Source organism: Geotrypetes seraphini, chromosome 7, assembly GCF_902459505.1.
Source record: "Geotrypetes seraphini chromosome 7, aGeoSer1.1, whole genome shotgun sequence".
Classification (NCBI taxonomy): Eukaryota; Metazoa; Chordata; class Amphibia; order Gymnophiona; family Dermophiidae; genus Geotrypetes; species Geotrypetes seraphini.
The window spans coordinates 98,253,963-98,274,890 of record NC_047090.1 but is presented as its reverse complement, the minus strand read 5'-3'; the positions used below and the strand labels follow the sequence as shown (position 1 = coordinate 98,274,890).

Sequence of the window (20,928 nt, the reverse complement as noted above, 5' to 3'; positions counted from 1 at the left end):
AAAAAACGCTTAGATAACCTTGATAGGCGGTATATAAAATCCTAATAAACTTGAAACTTGAACTTGAAAACATCTACTTCTTGGTGACAAATTGTAGAATTTCTCCCTATGGTATTATTTTATATCTTTATTTTCTGTTATTTTTCACCCACACATCCAAGGAGGTGGGAGCGAGAGGAGGGGAGTATATCTTTTGTTTTGGTATTATTCCTGATGGTAATGATGGATGGGGGAGGGAATTTTTATCTTTTGTATAGATACTGATTGATTCTAAGTGCTTGGTTGATTATCATTATTTGTATATAAATTGTATTGCACTTTTTGTTGGCATTAAAAACTAAATAAAGTAAAAAAAAAAAAAAAGAAGCTTGCCACCTTGAAAAAAAAAAGAAATCTCCAAGCTTTGCAGCTAGTGGCCACATCCTCAAGCTGCCACTGTTTTCATGCATGAATGAAAGCCAAGGGGGTGGAGAGGCAGCAACAGCTCTGAAATACTGTTGCAAGCTGCAGAACTTGGAAAGTTCTGGTCTCTGGACCTGAGGAGCTGATCATTAGCTGATGAGGCTTGGAGATTCCCACCAGCTACAGCAAGGGAGATGTTCATTTTGAGGGAGGCTAAGCTCAAAGTGGTTGTGCCACCAACTGTGTTTAGTACAAAATGAATTGCTGAGTTTGTTTGGGGGTTTCCAGTTCAGTTGTGATATTAATATTTCTATTTGTAACTTGTGATTGTTCTGTATTTGGTGAAGGTCTGACTGTGTGTTCTGGCAAATGTGTGACTTTGTTTTGTGCTTTCTGCAAAACTTAATTAAACTAAAATCAAAACTGTCAAAAAAAAAAAAAAAAGACATTACAATTGAATGTAGTCTGCATTCTAAAGCTAACTATAAAATCTGTTTGCTCAAGTGGAAGTAATTCATATAGAAACAATAATTTAATTATAGAAAGAAACACCATGCCGTCAGAAAAAAAAGGATTGAAAAGGGTCTTTTAGTTATCTGAAAGTGAAAAAAAATGCTGATGATTTAAAAGTGAGATTTCTAAATATAGCAGACTCATTATCTTCCGATTTTTCTTATGTTTTTGCAGAAGCAAACCAATTAAAACAAGATGAAATGCATTTTCCGGCATTCTGCCAAAGGCTGTTTAGTGTGAACAAACATCTAGTAAGTAGCTGGAAACCATTTCATTAAAATGAAATAAGGGGAAAATAAGTGCTACAGCTGTGACTATAGGCATTTTGGCCTGGATTCTATAAACAGCGCTATTGTCAATCAGGCAGTGGCGCCGTTTATAGAATCCACTCACACAGACCTGCTTCAGTTCCTTGTATTCCAACTATACACCAGGACTCACTCTGTTCAAAAAGAATTTGTAGAATGGTTAACACAGGGAGTCTAATCAGTCCTGGGAACTTCCTGAGAGAAAAAGCTCCAAAGGAGGTCACCTGGGTGTATCCTCAGCGCATGAGCACAAACAGCGCCCACAAACATCACCTTCAGTCACCCCATGAACCTTTTAAATATCAAAGTGTCTTTCATATAGAAAACAATCAATAAATAGTAAAGTGCCAAGTGCAAGTTTGGAATCAAGTAAATCAATAGTGAATCCACCTTCCATCTGTCTCCTCACATCATCTCCCTTCTCTGTCCCTGTGTCCACATGCCTGTATCCATCATCACCACTCTATGTCCCTAACTGTTCCCCCTGTCCAGAACCACCACTCTGTTTCCCTTGCCCCCCATGTCCAGTATCTCCCTTCTGTGTTCTTATTCTCCCCATAAACATATCTAACATTTCCCCTTGCCAAATATACCCCGCTCCTGTGTCAGGCACATTTTATTTTTATTTCTCTACCTTGTGTGCTTTCCCTCCCCCCCTTTCTTTCCTATTTGCAGACTGTATTTTTTCCCTTTTTCCCTCTTCATTTCATGTGTGTTTTCATTGATAAGCGGTTTATCAAAATTTAATAAACTTGAAACTCTGTAACTATATACCATTCCCATGCAGCATCTCTCCTTTGTGCCTCTGTCTCCACATGCCTATCATATATCTTCCTTGTGTTCAGGGTAGACAAAAATCAATATTTAAAAAAAATTGGATTTTTTTGTTTAAATTGGATTTTTTAAAAATAAAATGCTTTTTTGAGGAAAAATTTATCTAAAGATAGTTTACTATTTAAGATACATTATACTACAAGAGTTATTTATCATTAAATAATGATTACATTTTAATTATGTAGAATGAGGCTGTATATTCATTGTTTAATACTGGAAAGTCGAGTTTAAGTTAAGTTTAGGGCTCCTTTTACAAAGCCGCACTAGGGCCTTAACACATGAAATAGCACGCGCTAAATTACTACACACGCTAGCCGCTACCGCCTCCTTTTGAGCAGGCGGTAGATTTCTGGCTAGGGCGTGCTATAGCGCGCGCTAATCCGGTGCGTGCAATAAAACCGCTAGCGCAGCTTTGTAAAAGGACCCCCTAAGTTTCATTGCATTTGATATACTGCCTAAAAACCTAGGTGGTTTACATAAAATTAAAAACATTTGTACAAATGTTTCTAAAATTTAAATTTTTAAAAATATTAGAATATTTTATAATATTTAAATTTTTTGGTAAATGAATTCCATTAATCCATTCATAATGTCATGGGCAAATTTTCCTATCTAGAAGATATTATTACAGATGCTTAGTTTTGTATTTCTCAAAACTGTGTAACCCCGGGGTTTTTGGTGGCTGCCCAGACCCTACCCAGATGCTGGCTGACAGAACACACAAAAATATGTTTATTCAGGACCAGGATCGGAGCCCACTGCAAGCATGACCTAGACAATATCCTCTCTCCTCCAAGAACTCAGAGAACATCAGGTATTGCAATTTAAACTCAACTTTATTCTCTTATGTGGATGAAAGTATTTGGATCGGTTCCGCATGGCCCTAGCTGCCTTCCCTTTCATCCCTTCCTTCAGATATCTTTCCTACCCTTTTGGTTTGTCCCTTCCCACATCATAAATTTATGATATATCCTTTGATTGTTTTTCCTTTTGTGTCCCACTATACCCTATAGTGTCATTATTGTCTGTTCCCCCACTTCTTTGTATTTTTATTAGAAACATTTGTACAAATGTTTTCATTTTATGTAAACCGCCTAGGTTTTTAGGCAGTATATCAAATACAATAAACTTGAAACTTAAACTTAACTTAAACTCGACTTTCCAATCTTAAACAATAAAAGATCAAATGGAAGGAGAAAATCCAAAGACCCTGTTGGTGCCAAAAACATCTTAAATCCTCTCTGAAGGTGTAGTTACTGCACTATTCCACCCCTCTAGAGAATTCAAGGGCTGTCTTTTTTTACCAGGCTCAACTTTCAGAGACTACCAGAAACCCTTGACCTGGGTCCCAGACAGTTTTTCTGGTAAAAGCAGGTCTGCATACTATATGACTTCCCTTTGGAGTTCCTATCTCCACAGTTGCAGATAGCTCCAATCTTAACCCAAAAGATAATTCTAATTAATGGGGCTAAGAACATAAGAAGTTGCCCCCGCTGAGTCAGACCAGAGGTCCATCCTGCCCAGCGGTCCGCTCCCGCGGCAGCCCATCAGGCCTAGTGCCTGAACAGTGATCCCTGATTAATGTACCTCTAATCCCATCCCTATAATATACCTCTACTCTTATCTGTACCCCTCAATCCCTTTGTCTTCCAAGTACCTATCCAAAGCTTCTTTGAACCCCTGTAGCGTGCTCCTGTTTATCACATCCTCTGGTAGCGCGTTCCATGTATCCACCACCCTCTGTGTGAAAAAGAACTTCCTAGCGTTTGTTCTAAACTTCTCCCCTTTCAATTTCTCTGAGTGCCCCCTTGTACTTGTTGATCCCCTTAATTTGAAAAATCTGTCCCTGTCTATTTTTTCTATGCCCTTCATGATCTTGAAGGTTTCTATCATGTCTCCTCTAAGTCTCCGCTTTTCCAGGGAGAAAAGCCCTAGCCTTTTCAGTCTGTTAGTATATGAGAGGTCTTCCATACCCTTTATTAGCTTAGTTGCTCTTCTTTGAACTCTCTCAAGTACCTCTATGTCCTTCTTGAGGTACGGCGACCAGAATTGAACACAGTACTCCAGGTGCAGGCGCACCATAGCACGATACAGTTGCAGGATGACTTCCTTCTTTCTGGTCGTGATACCCTTCTTAATGATACCCAACATTTTGTTTGCTTTCCTTGAGGCTGTTGCACACTGTGCCGACGCCTTCAATGTTGTGTCTACCATCACTCCCAGGTCTCTTTCAAGGTCGCTCACCCCTAGCACTGATCCCCCCATTTTGTAAGTGAACATCGGGTTTTTTTTCCCTATATGTACAACTTTGCACTTCCCTATGTTGAAACTCATTTGCCATTTTTTGGCCCATTCTTCCAGTGTTGTCAGATCTTTTTGGAGATCTTCGCAGTCCTCCATGTTATTTACCTTGCGATATAGTTTGGTGTCATCCGCAAATTTAATAACCTCACATTTTGTTCCTGCCTCCAGGTCGTTAATGAATATGTTGAAAAGTAGCGGTCCCAGCACCGACCCCTGTGGAACTCCGCTCATGACCCATTGCCAGTCTGAGTAATGGCTTTTTACTCCAACCCTCTGTTTCCTGTCCGCCAACCAGTTTTTGATCCATCGGTGGACCTCCCCTTGCACCCCGTGGTTCCATAGCTTCCTTAGTAGTCTTTCATGTGGCACTTTGTCGAAAGCTTTTTGGAAGTCAAGGTAAATGATATCTATGGATTCCCCTTTATCCACCTGGCTGGTTACCCCCTCAAAGAAGTATAATAAGTTCGTGAGGCATGACCTGCCCTTGCAGAAGCCATGCTGGCTCGACTTTAGCTGCCCATAGTTGTCGATGTGTTCCCAGATGCTGTCTTTAATCAGTGCTTCCATCATCTTTCCCGGGACCGAGGTCAAGCTCACCGGCCTGTAGTTTCCTGGGTCTCCCCTTGAGCCTTTCTTGAAGATGGGCGTGACATTTGCTATTTTCCAGTCTTACGGAATCTCTCCAGTTTTTAAGGATAGGTTGCATATAGGTTGCATAATAACTGGACAGAAATAGTCATTGGAAACACATGCCCACAAATATAGTTCATGTATTTCCAGATGGCTACACCCCTCTTTGCTACCAAAAAAACAAATGATTTTTTTTTTTTAAATGAAAAAGGGAATTATTTGTGGGTGTCCTCACCCTAATGGTTCCTCCTACCCACAACTAAATAACATCATATCAATGCAATTTGATCAATTACTGTATATATTGAAACTCCTCTCATATCTGCATACAACTGTAAGAGTCCATAAGATAGAAACGCAAACCTAAATTGTATTTACTCCTTATCTTCCCCCCTCGCTCCTTCTGAATTAGAGGAACACAATACTACTTTTATTTATTCATCCTGCTTACAAATCTTGAGAAATGTAAAAATTACTAAATGATGGGTGGCAATGAGTTCCTGTAACTCTTTACTCATTACAAGGAAAATTTAATAATTCAGCTGAATATTAATACTGTAACCAACAATAATACACTTAGGGCTGTGCATTATAGAGCAAACCCAAATTTCACCTTTATTTAACATAAACACAACTTCATGTATTACTCTGCTTCTATTGGAGTCTCTGGTTGAGAGACATTCAAAATGGAATGATTCATACTGAAATATAGGGCTCCTTTTACTAAGGTGCGCTAGCATTTTTAGCTCATGCAGGATAGTACCGCGCGCTAAGCGGCTAGAACTAACACCAGCTCAATGCTGGCGTTAGTGTCTAGCGCGAGCGGCAATGTAGCGTGCGCTATTCCGCGCATTAATGCCCTAACGCAGTTTTGTAAAAGGAGCCCAAAGTGTACCACATAAAGGGACACCCACCACTGCAGCCTCCTGTGAAGGGAACCACATTTAATACATAACTCAAACCTTGCAAAAATTAACATAACACATTATTCATATTCATTCTTCTCCCATTATCAGCACAATACATCCTAACAGTGTAACTCTTCTATTAACAGACTGAAATGAAAACACACAGATCTTCTTGGCACTGGCACCCCCAATTAGCAACTCAGACACAGAATAATGATGGGCCTTTCACGTGTCACTAAAACACCTTCACAGAGTTTTTACGCACAGTTCACCCCAAATTCCAATCATTTTGGCATCTGAGAATCGACCGTTGGACAGTCTCATGGTCCTGAGTATAGACCAGCCTTAGTATCCACATTTTGTCCCGGACCCACAACTCACGGAAGGCATCGACCACTGCCATGTTTGGTAGTGGCACAATGGGAGTTTAAAGCCCACAGCCGATACACCATTCGTTTTATGTGTTTGTCAGAGCAGCTTGGAGCCGGTAAATGAGAACATTCTCCTTGGCCTGGAGGGACCTAAGGATCTCATAGGTTGATGACAGGCACGGGTGCATTTATCAGATCCTTGTAGTACTCCTCCAAGGTTCTCCTTCAGCACTTGTGCCCCGCTGGAGGTCTCACTACTGTTTTTACCTCCCTCCTTCAACATATCATTATCCCTTCTCCTCTGAGTCATGCACCACAATGTTTCCCTAGCTGGAAGTTATATTGGATGGAGGGATTCAGTGGCAAGAAGATTCCAGTCAGAGCAGCCCTGCGTACAAGAAGCTTCTAACAGGCTGGTAGGCTTGCCCCAAGAAGCGTGAAGGGGCCAACCCAATAGAGTCGCAGGTTTGTTGTTTTGAGTGTTTTGCCACCTGCCATTGGGAACGAGGTAGGGAGGGTGCGAGGGTGGGGGGCTGTTGGACCCGCGATAGGGGGGAGGGAGTTGTTTGGGTTGCTGGACCGGCTGGAGCTGAAGGTAAGGGAGTCTTGCTGGATCTTGTCTGGGGATTGGGGGAGAAGGGAAGCAGGTGCTGGGCCCATGTGGTGGGTAGAGTGGAGCTGGAGGGAAGGGAGAGGTTCCAGACCCATACCTGGGCGCTGAAGGGAGGGGAAAGAGGTGTTGGACCCATGGGAAGGGGGCTAGAGTGAAGGGAGAGAGGTGCAGGACCTGCAGGGAGGAAGAGAAAGAAGGAAAGGGAAAAGCTGAACCAAGGAGATGATGGAAGAGTGAGTGAAATATTGAACACAGCAGAGGGAGGGAGGAAAGAGAGTGTGAGAGACACATTGGTGTAAGGGAGTAAAAGAGCAGAGAAGCTGGACACAGGGAGACATACAAAAAGAGGAGAGATGTTGGGCATGGATGGGAGCATAGGAACAAGGATAAAAGGGGGAATGCAAGGGGGTGGCATATGGACACAGAGGGGTAATGCTAGACATGGGAGGTTATATGGACACAGAGAGAAAATGGGTAGACATGGGGGAGAATAAAATATAGAGGAGTGATACTGTACACAGGAGGAGGGGAATCACAGAATGGTGAGATGATGAAGGCACAGAAATAGGCACTGGGGAAATACTAGAAAGGGAAGTATAAGAGACAGAGAAGGGAGATGCTTGCTGAACATGGGGGAAAAACATACACAGAGATGGAAGATGAATGGTGAGCATGGAGAAAGAAGACATATCAAATGTTCAGGAGACCCTACCAAATGAATTAAGAGAATAGACAGATGTAAACAGAACCAGAGCCTGAGACCAATGTGATGTGAAGAATAAAATGAACAGACAACATAAGGTAGAAAAAAAAAATTATTTTCTATTTTGTGATTAGAATATATCAGATTTGAAATATGTATCCTGCTAGAGCTGGTGTTAGACATAACTGGGAACTGCAAAGCCCAGGCTGTGCTTCTTTAGCTTCCAGCTGGCTTAGGGTTCTCTCTCACCAGGGGGTAGTTGCCTTAATTGCACTCTCCTAACACTATTCCTGCCATGTAAGACTGAAGTATTCTGTTAACTTGATTTTTCTATGCAGCATTATGTAGTAATTTGACTTCAGTTTTCTTGATAGTGAAGGGGATATTCGTGAGGGGGAGGAGAGAGGAGACAGGGGTTTTGTTGATCCTTGCTCTGTATTATTTGTAATTTATAAAATGACAATTGTACAGAATATTGTTCCTTTTTATACTTTAATAAAATATGTTCAGTATAAAACTATTTGAGGCTTGTGCGGATGGGATCAGAAGGTTTTTGGGGATGGGATGGGACGAGGCCAAGGACCGAGTTTGCAAGGACAGGGACTGAGATCATGGGGATGGGGCGGGGGCCGAGCTCATGGGAACGGGGTTGGGACAGGAACAAATTTTTTCCCCATGTCCTTCTCTAGTTTCACCACAGGTTCATCACAGATACTGGGTGGCTCAAGCTCATCCAAGGATATCATGGTAAGGCTTTCAGAGAGTGGGCTGATTTCTGCTGTGGTACTGGCCTCATACCAGTCAATCCTGGAGATTGCTGGTTACTGCTCAGACACTTCTCTGGCAGATGAGAGGACCCCTGAGGGAGGGTTCCTCAATGTACAGCTAGCTGGCTCGCCATTGTTGTTGTGTTCTCTGGATTCAAACAGACTTTCTGAACAGTTTAAACAACTTGGGAAGATGAGCACTGGCTCATGACAAAACTAGCATGCTGAACAGCATATTTATCCTATCGGCCAGTCCCCTTCAATGGCGAGGACTATTTCCTTTAAGTCTGTAGGCTTTCTGGTCTATTTAGCACTCTCAAAATTACAAAGTCCTAGCAAAAACTTCAGGTCTTTTGTAGATACTGCTGACCTTCTCTCCTTTCTTCCAATCACATCTGGCACCAACACTACTGACAGTGAATGTTCTGGAAGCACTTTAAGATCACTCTCAACCAGAATATCACTCAGCTTCTCCCTTACTATCTGCTCAGGTTCCACCTTGCAATTCCAATGGTCATCTAGGGCACGGTATAAATATTTTCCTCTCTCTCCAGTCTTTTTCCACATGTTGTATGTTGCTCTATATGTCTGAATCTGCTCCTTCTATACACCAGATTGGTGTACTCTCATATTCCCAATATGTAGGTTTTCTCACAGGAGGAAGCAACCCCTACACCCACAGAGGCAAACTCAACAGTTGAAATTTGACAAAAATGTTCACCGTTGGTTCTGATAGACAGTGCCTGGATCTCACGCTACATCCTGCCATTAATACTCATACTGAAAGCTCACTGATTGTCCTTTCATCTGCCAGAAATACAGTCCCAAGCGGCCAGTTACAAATTTGCTCGATCCAATCTGATGTTTGTAAATTCAAAGCAAAAAGTCTCAAAAGTCGATCCTTCATATACCAATGATGTGGTCTTTAATTTTATTGCTTGCTGTCAAGTCCCCATTTGGGCGCCATTTATGTAGTCCCTTGGTTTTAGGCAATTGCTTTCAGCAGGGGTGTCCAACCTGCGGCCCGAGGGCTGCATGCAGCCCAGTGAAGTATTTTGTGTGGCTCCAGTCGAGGGTGATGCAGTGTTTTCCTCTGCTGCCCCTGGGTGTTTACCGTCTTGCCAGCTCCTTCCTCTGTCTTGCTGCACCGTTTGCATGTTTGTGCAACCCCAGAAACATTTTTTTGGCCAATGCGGCCCAGCGAAGCCAAAAGGTTGGACACCCCTGGCTTACAGCAAGCAAAAATATTTGTTTGTTTGGGATCAGAACTGGGGTCAACTTCCAAGCTGGGGGGGGGGGGCGCTGCAGCAAGCACACACCAGACGATCTCTTCTCGCCAATAATTCAGATCATACCAGGTATTGCCATTTAAACTCAACTTTACTCTCTCATGTGGGTGAAAGAAACACTCTACTTGAATGCTTTCCAATCTTAAACAATTTCAGACTTATATACAATATCTCCAGTCCTTAGAATGAATGGTCAAACGGAAGGAGAAAATCTAAAGACCCTTTTGGCACCAGAAACAGAACTTAAATCCTCTCTGGTGGTGTAGCTATTGCTCTATTCCACCCCCTTGAGAATTCAAGGGTTGCCTTTATTTTTACTAGGCTCAGCTTTCTGAGACTACCAGAAACCCCTTGATCTGCATCCCTGACACTTTTTCTGGTGCCAGCAGGTCTGCATACTCATAAACTCCTTTTGAAGTTCCTATCTCCACAGTTGCAGATAGCTCCAATCTTAACCCAATGCTGCAGAGAAATAATCATTGGAAATACATGCCCACAAATATAGTTCATGTATTTCCATATGGTTATATGTGAATTTCTGTTTGCAGAGATAACATGCTTTTCCTTCACAGCAAAAATGTTATAAAATATATAGAGTTGAGAAAAAGACATTAGCCCCACTGTTCCTTTGCAAATCGATGTACACAGAATCAACCCCCTTACCTCTTAAGTGCTAAGTTTATATCTCTGCACATGGATCTAAATGTGAGCAGGGAAGGACAAGCAGTAAAAATGAAAATGAAACCTATTGAGCAGAATAGCCTTGGAGGAGAAAACTCATGACAGCAGGCCCTAAAAGAGACCCAGTTTGGGAATATTTTAATGAAATTCCTCTACCTATGGATAAGGCATGATTTAAATCGTCTTTCTGACTAGTGATTTAAATCGATTTGATTTAAATCAAATCCACCGTGCTTCTGTTTTGTATACTGCCCTGTGTCCAGCTTCTCCCCTCTCTTCCTCCTTCACATCAATGTGTCTCTCTGACATACTCCATCCATCCTACTCTCTCACGTCTCTTTCCTCCTCTTCCAGCACCTGGTTTACCTGCCCTCCCTCCTTTTCTTCCTTCCACTTTGAGTTTAGTATTTGACTTCCTCTTCCTTTATCACCTTAGTCTGATGTTTCTCTTTCTCTTCCCTTCCCTCTCCCCACCCATGGGCCCAGCATTTGTCTCCCTTCTCTCCGATACCCTCTCCTGTGGGTCCAGCACCTCTTTCCTTTCCCTCCAGCAGCCCCCCTCCAGGGAGTTCAGTACCTTTCTCCCTTCCATCCAACATTCCCTCTCCTGTGGGTCCAGCTAGAGAATGACACAAGAACAAATTTGTCCTCGTCCCTGCGGGATCTATCTCCATCCCCGTCCCATCCCCTCAAGTTCTATCCCTGTCCCTGATCCATCCCTGCAAGCTCTATCCTCATCTGCACAAGCCTCAAACACTTATGATTTTAAAGTGTTCAAAGCTTGTACAGATGGGGACAGAGCTTGCAAGGATGGATCAGGGACAGGGATAGAACTTGAGGGGTCAGGATGGGAATGGAGATAGATCCCATAGGGACGGGGACAAATTTGTCCCTGTGGTGTTTTCTAAGTCTAGCACCTCTCTTGCAGGTCCAGCATTTCTCTTCTTTCTCTCCAACCCCTCCTTCTTCATTTTGTGGGTCTGGAACTTCTCTTTTTCCTCCCCTACTCCTGCCTTGGCATTTCCAGTTTATATTACTGTTACTGCCCTGTAGCTTTGGGGCCTTCCCTCTGCTGCGTCCTGCTCCCATTTAAACTGGAAGTTGCATCAGAGAACTGCTGGACCCGTGGAACTGGGGTAGGAACAGAGAGAAGGGAGCAAGGGATATTGTATCATGAGTGGCTGTTCATAAATACATGCGACATGGAGGTTTGTTTTGGATGCTCTGACGTGAACATCCCTATTCTGATTTAGGCATCCTTTCAAAAATGCCCCTCCACATGGCCAGTTTGAAATGTAATCTGGCTACCTCTATGCAAAGAAACATAGCATTAATTTTTTTAATTCTAGCTCAGTTTCTCTGTCAACACAACCTCATCTCAGGTAATGTTAAGAATTTGGGAAGGATGCTATAAATTATCAAAGTATCTGATCTGTGTTCTTAATGTTTTAGTTGGTGAGATTGCTTTGGAAATTTACCCTGTGCTTTTATTTCACTGTATTGACACAATCTCTGAAAGCTTGGAGACTAACAAGAAGAAATGACTGACTAATGGCTTGGAAATGATTGATGGCTCAGTATAAAAGAAAAACCTTTAAAATCTGTAACTTACTCATGGTTTACAAAATTCCTTTGCAAATGTGGACTTAGAAGAAGCAGCCGTTTAACAGAAAAAGAAACAAATAGAAAGATGAACATGTATACTGCTACTCATACCTCGATAGTTTATTATTTCTGTTCCAAGCACCGGTGTCATCTCCAGAACTGTGATAAAAGCTTTGTCCATCGATGTTAATGGGAAGGGAGACATTCGGTGTCGTCTTGCTACCTTGGTGATATCAACAGCACTGTGACCTGGGAAAGTGAACAAGGGGAAACAAATAACTATTAGTTTGCCATTCAATGATTGTTTTATTTTTTTAACCTTTTATTACCAATGCTAATCACACCTCAGTATAGTCTAGCTCTATTCTGCTGAACGCTGAAAGATTCCTGCATTCATTCGGTGATAGTGCTATCAGGGTGCAACATATTTGTGAACTAATATATAAGTTCATCAAAATAAAGAAAAGGATTCTTTTATGGAGATAATTTTTTTTTTTTGAAATTGGAGATAATTTTAAATACTTTAAAAATTATCTCCAATTTAAAAAAAAAAAAAAAAGGAGATAATTTTAAAAGTATTTTTGTGGGTAAATATTGTTTTTCTTGTGGAAAAGAGCTTTTATAAAAATTTCCTTGGGGTTAACTGCATATAAAGTAGGTGCAAAGAATGTTCACACCTACTCTTGTGTGACCTCAATGCAGGCATGTTCAGGGAGAGGAGCCTGGGTAAAGTCACAAAATGCATGTGCATTATAAATTAGCCTTCATACATAGGTAACCTTTTATAAGATTACCTTTCACATGAATAAATTCATTTCCTATATGTGGGAAGGGAACACATGCACTTCCCCTAGCAGATAAAAGTACAGGTACTACTACATAAAAACATAGAAACATGACAGCAGATAAAGGCCAAAAGGCCCATCTAGTCTGCCCATCCACAGTAACCATTATCTATTTCTCTCTCTGAGAGATCCCATATGCCTATCCCAGGCTCTCTTGAATTCAGATACACTCTCTGATTCCAACACCTCTTCCGGGAGACTGTTCCACGCATCTACCACCCTTTCCGTAAAAAAGTATTTCCTCAGATTACTCTGGAGCCTATCACCTCTTAACTTCATCCTATGCATGGTAAGTATTCTTTGCTGAGTTAAGTTGAGAAGATTTTTGTACATATGCAAACATGTTTTTCATCTTGTGTACTCTATCTTGAACCTCAATAGAGACTATAAGGCTCATTTTCAAAAGAGAAAAATGGTCCCAAAATGGGATAAAGTGGCATTTAGACATTTTTCTTGCTAAAATGTCCAATCACTATCTAGGGCACAGGTGTCAAAGTCGGTCCTCGAGGGCCAGAATCCAGTCGGGTTTTCAGGATTTCCCCAATGAATCTGCATGAGATCTATTTGCATGCACTGCTTTCAATGCATATTCATTGGGGAAATCCAGAAAACCCGACTGGATTCCGGCCCTCGAGGATGGACTTTGACACCCCTGATCTAGGGGGTACTGCAGTGAATGTCACATTAAAAAGTCCCAAGTAAACATCTAACCATAAACTGCTGATACCCAAAACCTACTGTACCTACATAAAGATGACCATAAGGGCTATTGTTGTGGTATACAGGTGGGTACAGAAAGTTTTGACTTATTTACTTATTACATTTATTAAAATAAACTTATCTCCCACTTAATACCTAAGTGGATTCCAATCAACAAACATAATTCAGACACACATTAAAACACTTTCTTACTGTCTCAACAACTAACAGCATCACTGTCTCAGATCTCAATGTCTTATTTGTTAGATATATAGACATTATTTGTTGTAAATACAATGGTGATTGCCTATATAAGATCTTATACTGTATACTACCATCAATGCTTTATACTACTATATCCTCCATTCAATGGGGAGCCAATGCAGTTCTTTCAACACTGGACACATTGATACAAACTGGTTAACCCCCATCAAAACCTTTGCCGCAGCATTTTGAATCACCTGAAGTACATGCTGCCTACTCTTCATCATCACAATAGTCAATTTTCCCAATTATTAAACTTTGTAAGACAGATTGAAAAATCATTCCAAGGTATTAACAATTTCAATCTTTTAAATAAATGCAGTTGGAAAAAGGCCGAATAACTTGTGTCACCTGTGCTTGCATTGTCAAAGGACAATCTAAAACCACTCCTAATAATTTTACTTATTTTTTTTAATTGGAATCATATTTCCCAACCTTACTTCAATATGTTACTCCATGAACTCACTTCTTCCTATTATCATCCCTTTTTTATCTACATTCAATTTAAGATGATTTCCCACCATCCAATTCTAATCTAATCTAATAGTTCTGAATCGCGCTATAGAAACATAGAAACATGATGGCAGATAAAAGGCCAAATAACCCATCCAGTCTGCCTATCTGCAGTAACCATTATCTCTTCCTCTCTCTAAGAAATCCCATATGCCTATCCCATGCTTTCTTGAATTCAGACATAGTCTCTGCTCCACCGCTTTTTCCGGGAGACTGTTCCATGCATCTACCACCCTTTCTGTAAAAAAGTATTTCCTTAGATTACTTCTGAGCCTATCACCTTTTAATTTCATCCTATGCCCTCTCATTCCAGAGCTTCCTTTCAAATGAAAGATACTCGACTCATGTGCATTTAGGACATGTAGGTATTTAAACATCTCTATCATATCTCCCCTCTCCCGCCTTTCTTCCAAAATATACATATTGAGATCTTTAAGTCTCTACCATGCCTTATGATGAAGATCACACACCATTTTAGTAGCCTTCCTCTGGACCGACTCCATCCTTTTAATATATTTTGAAAGGTGCGGTCGAATATTCTTATACAGGGGTATCATTACCTCCCTTTTCCTACTGGCCATACCTCTTCCTATGCACCCTAGTATCCTTCTAGTTTTCACCATCATCTTTTCAACTTGTCTGGCCACCTTAAGATCATCACATAAATACAATCACACCCAAGACCCACTCTTCTGTCATGCTCATAAGTTTTTCACTCCCTAAACTGTACCGTTCCTTTGGGTTTTTGCAGCCTAAATGCATGACCTTGCCTAAAAAGGTTCAAGGAATTCTGAACTGTATCCATGCAGTTCTTCAATCTCATATTAAATTCTGAGCCTCAAGCTACTATCGGGAAAAAGAATTACACGTCATCTGCATATAACCTATAAATCACATTCAACTGTTCAAAAATATTTCCAGTTGATGATATGTGCACATTAAAAAGTAATGTTGACAGAGCCAATCCTTGCAACACTCCTTGTGTCACTTCAACTTCCTCTGACATTTAACCATTACAAAACACCTTAAAAGACCTATCAAACAGAAAACATTGTAACCATTTACACGCTTTTCCAGTAATCCCTAGAGCTTCCAGTTTTTTTAAACAAAATTCTCAAATCCACTAAATCAAACGCTCCAGAGATATCCAAAGACACCAAACATAAATCTTGTTTTTTTATCTATACCTTGCCTAATTTGGTTCACCGTTGTTATCAATAAAGATTCAACACCATGTGCAACTCTAAAACCAAATTGAGAATTTAATTCATTTACTTGTTCAATAAATTCAATCTGTCTCAATACTGCTTTCGCTATAACTTTACCAATCATAGGTAAGACCGAAATCGGTCTACAATTATGTATAACAGTAGGACCAAGATTTCCACATTTTAACAAAGGTTTAACAATTTCACATTTAACCCCCCTGTGGGAAAACACTAGTTTGCAATGATTCATTCACTATCAAAGTCAAAGGAGTAGCTAGCTGTCTATTCATAGTTTAAAAGATAGTTACAGAACATGGATCATTTAACGATCTTGAGTTTAATCCCAAAAGAATTTTTTCAACCTGTATGTCTGATAGATTCAACAAACTTATCACTCACCATATTCATTCCTATTAGATGTCCTCCTTGCATTTCCCTTCTAAATATTTGGCAAAAAACAACTGTCCCTGGTCCATTCTCATTATTGCTACTATCATACCCAATTTACTAATTTAACTGTATTAAACAATTCTTTTGGCTTATTTATTGCACTACATATATTTTGTAATAAATCTTCTTCCTCTGTTCACATATTGTAGGCATGGCTTCTCAAAATGGCACCATTCAGAAGGTGTCGGAAGGCGCCCGCATGGTGCCTAAGTATAGTGTTTTAATTGGCCATTAACAGTGCAGTAATTGACCATGCTGTAAAAAACAATTAAAAATTAATTAAGAAAAAAAAGTAGGCACCATGAAGCGCCTACAGAAAAAGATGCCTGAATCGCAACTACACAGATGTAATGTAATGTAATGTAATGTAATGTAATGTAATGTAATGTAATGTAATTTATTTCTTATATACCGCTACATCCGTTAGGTTCTAAGCGGTTTACAGAAAATATACATTAAGATTAGAAATAAGAAAGGTACTTGAAAAATTCCCTTACTGTCCCGAAGGCTCACAATCTAACTAAAGTACCTGGAGGGTAATAGAGAAGTGAAAAGTAGAGTTAGAGGAAAAATAAAAATAAAATAAACATTTTAACAAGACAGCATTGATCTAAATACTTTGGAAGGTAGAAGAGAGGAGAGAAAGGAATAGAAGCAGAAGGGGGAGCCGTTGAACAGTAGAATTCTGGAGAAATTTAAATGATAGAAATAGAACAAAACAAAGACAAAAGGCAAAACAATGCATACAGGTGCCATAAGTCAAAAGAGGCATGGTTATGGGCAGGGCTGACATTTGGCACCACTAAGTGTGATTCTACATTGAAGATAGGTGCCAGAAATGTAGGCCTGTAAAACCCTGGCCTACATTTCTGGCGCCTATCTTTGACGCAGGCTGTGATTCTTAAAGTGACGTGCGACCGGTGCCATTTTTTCAAGTGCTGGTCGATTCCAGCACCATTTTAAGAATCCTAGCCATAATGCCACATATTCTATCAATTGTATCTTATAACTGTTGAAATCATCTATATCCAACGACTTTCTCCATTTTTGCTGTGCTCTTCTTATTTCCTGTCTATTATTATAGCAGTTGTTCAATATTCAGTCTTCACCACAGCAATTACACTATCCACTTCTAGATCTCTTATTCACACAATTCTATATGTTGGTTTTTTGTATATTGTTTATTTGTATGGACCTTCTGACTGCAACCGGGCACAAAGATCGCCTCAGTTGCTACACTCTTCGTCAGTCCAATCTTTATTAATTTTTATTCATATTTTTTATCATTTTGTTTATATGTATAAAATCATCATAATTGTATTAATACTATTGAATAGAGGAACTTCACTTAGCTTAATAGTGATTAGTTCATCTTTGCACCTCTCCCGACATGCATGTTTCAATATAGAAACTTTTCTTCAGGGTCGAGGCAAAACGTTTGAGGGAGCAATTCAGAGTAGTGTCTTATTATAGCAGAACACTTACATGTTTCCCTTTCCCCTCCCAATTCATAATTTGGACATTCCAGTTTGTAAAATGGATGTTCATGCTGGACGTTTCCAGTGTAGGGATGCCCATCTCAAATATTTCCTGTTTGAAAATACATGAGATAGATAGCTATTTGAGACATTCTGACCTGAATGTCCCTATTCTGACTTGGGTTCCCTTTCAAAAATGCCCCTCCATGTGATTTATCAGACAAAAAAGATGTCAATAGTAGTGTACCTAGGGCAGGGGTAGGTAATTCCGGTCCTCAAGAACCGGAGCCAGGTCAGGTTTTCAGGATATCCACAATGAATATGTATGAGATAGATTTGCATGCACTGTCTCCTTGAGATGCAAATCTATCTCATACATATTTATTGTGGATATCCTGAAAATCTGACCTGGTTCCGGTTCTTGAGGTCCGGAATTGCCTACCACTGACCTAGGGTAAGTGATATCTGGGGCAGATCATATTTTAACAACCCCCGATATAAAAAGGGATCGGAGAAGCACCTCTTAGGAGCTGCACCCAGGGCAGACTGCCCCCCCCCCTTTGGTATGTGACTGCCTGAGGAAGGGGATTTTGGTCTCCAAAAGTTAGAATAAAATGTATTATATATAATTAGTCCAACAAAAAGATTACCTTATTTCCATTTTCTATTTATAAATTTTTATCAATATAGCTACAATACTACTTATTCTAAAGCAAAAACAAACAAAATATTTCTTCTACCTATTGTCATCTCATTTCTGCGTCCTCATTTTCTCTTCACTCTCCATTTCATTTAGCATCTGCCCTCTTTATCTGTCACTTCCATTTTTCTCTTTCTGTCTCCACTCCCTCTCCCATGCTCTGGAATCTCTCTCTTCTCCTTTCCTTCCCTCCTTCCCTCCTCAACTCACCCTATGGTCTGGCATCTGCTTCCCTTCTCACATGTCCTGGGATCTTTCTCCTCTCTTCTCCTTCCATCTCTCCCTCTCCCTCCAAGTTCTGGCATCTCTTTCCTTCCTTCCCAATGGTCTCACATCTCAGTCTCCGTCTCTTCCCTCCACCCATGCCCTGACTTCACTCACCTCTTCTTCTCTTCCATCTCTCTCTCCTCCTCCATGCTTTGCTATCTCCTCTCTTTCCTTTCCCTCCCTCCTTTCTCCCTGGTCTGGCATCTCCTTTCCTTCCTTTCCCTCCCTCCCTCCCTTCCTTCCCCGTGGTCTGGCATCTCCCTTTCCTCTCCTCTTCCTTCCCTGGTCTTCCTTTCCCCTCCCTCTCCCCAATCAGGTGCAGCATTTTTCTCCCTCTCTCTCTTTCTTTGTCACCCCCCCAGTTGCAGCACAGCATTCAGAATTCGCTGCTTTTGCCGGCATTAGGCCTTACTCTCTGCTGGGTCCTGCCTACTTCCTGCTTCCACGAAAGCAGGACCTGGCAGAGAGAAATGTCCGATGCCAGCAGAGCAGCTGCCAATGAATGCCAGTACTTCCTGAAGAAGTTCATGATGCTGGCCCTCAGAGCACCCCCTTATGGGCTGCACCCAGGGTTGCCCCCCCCCCCTTTGAATGCCACTGGATGTCAAACAGTTTAGTACCACCCAACTATCTCAATTTCTTTCAGATATCACAGAAGTAATGAATAAAATCTACTAAATTAGAAACAGCAATGAAGTCCAAACACCATTAACGAGTAAAGACTTTCATTAGATGCCATATGGAGGTCACTAAGTAGGGACAACAAAACTGCTTCTGTCCTATGACCTTGTAGAAGCTCAACTGAAATGTGTGCAATAAGCTCTTCTTTAAAAAAAAATCTACCTTCTCAACCAAATTCCCTAAGAAGGGTAGTTACAGATTGGGTGAAATAAACCTAAGACATCACAGCATTAAACCAGTTTCCTAAGAAGCAATATATGGCTGTGTCATTCAGTTTTCTCAATATACTCTCTGCAGGTAGTAAGAAATTCATTATTAGTACCAGTAATGAGAGAACTACTGCCTTTGCAGCTCTCAACCAAATAAACTGGATGTAACTTTGTCCATACTGTGCTGCTCAGAATAGTTTTGCTGCAACAATTAGTGCAACAACTTCAAGAGGTAGAAAACTTTTCAGATGATATCAAGATGACTTCTGGTCTAGACAAATGTGCTAAGATAACTTTCCTTAGGGGAAATTAAATTAAAATGAAAACAGGAAAGTACATATAAATATCTAGGAGTGGATAAAGGAATAACTATCAAGCAGAAATTGCAGAAAGGAAAAAAATCAGTCAAGAAAATTATAGACTATAACTGATACTGAGGAATACATTAACATCATGGAAAAAAATACTGACACTTCCTGCACTCTCATATAGATTTGATTTTGTAGACTGGCCTCTTAAAGACTTTGAAAAGCTAGGTGTACAAATGAGAAAACTTCTCCACGCCCACAAGGTCATCTAAAAGAATCAGTGAATATGCCAAGGCTATACATTCCTAGATCTAAAGGAGATATGGGCTGTACTATTACTGTGAGCATGCACAGGGCAGAGCTGAGGTAGGAGGCACATGAGCATGTATAGATGATAAGACTCCTTAATTTATGGGCACATGTGTGAGAAGTGCATGTTGACATTTATACCAACCATGCCACTGGTGTAAGTGTTAGCACCTTTAGGTATATATGTTCTTTCACACTTATGCCAGTATTTTATTATGCACGCACATACTTGAATTTATAAAATAGATGTTAAACAGGCATGTGAAAACACAAATTAACTAGGCATCACTTTATAAACTTATCCTCAAAATGGATAAGTTATGGGGCTCATAATCGAAAGAGAAAAACGTCCACAAAATGGCCTAAGTCGGCACTTGGACGATTATAAACGAAAGACGTCCAAGTGCCGATAATGGAAACGGGTTTTGGACATGTTTACATTCAACCTAGGCCTTCACAGTGCCGCTGAATGACCAGAGCTAAATGGGGCTTTTCAGGAGGAGTGTTGAAGGCGGCATTTGGGCGGGCCGTGGGCCGTGTTAGACTTAGTCGTACTGAATGTATAACCAAAAGTTTTACAACACAACCTAGACGGAACTTGGACGTTGTGACTTAGGCCATTTAAAACATGGTCTAAGTCACAAAAACCTATATAAAGTGACCAGATAAGCACTACAAACACATAGTACAGACCCCCCCCCACACTACCCCAGTCATCACGGACTCCCCCCATAAACATTTAATCACAACTTTAAATATCTGCCTCCAGAACATCAGCACCTGGCAGCCTGTCATAGGAAAGCCTAGTAGAGCTGCACAGAGGCGGCTTAAGTCGTCTTGGGGGTGGGTTAGAGACCCATGGAGAGGAGTGGCTCCTGCAGCCATAAGGGCTATGGGGGTTGTAGACAGGTGGGTATAGTATGTTTTGGGGGGGCTCACCATGACCTATAAGGGACCTATAAGGGTGCCCCCTATATGGGGCACCCTTTTTGTGAAGTTCACAGCAGTGCCCTGTAAGGTACCCCACTATTCAGGTGCCATGTCTGGGTGTCCAGTCCATCACTTTGCT

At 40.9% G+C, this 20,928-nt stretch overlaps 1 protein-coding gene across 13 annotated transcripts in view; it reads right to left on the bottom strand.

Moving 5' to 3' along the window:
• Positions 1-20,928, bottom strand: part of GPHN (gephyrin) — a 798,948-nt gene that overhangs the window by 109,839 nt on the left and 668,181 nt on the right. For all 13 annotated transcript variants that reach the window (XM_033950742.1, XM_033950736.1, XM_033950737.1 and 10 more), the window contains one exon: positions 12,040-12,177. In XM_033950742.1, coding sequence (XP_033806633.1) covers positions 12,040-12,177 — 138 coding nt within the window. The remainder of the gene's footprint in view (positions 1-12,039; positions 12,178-20,928) is intronic.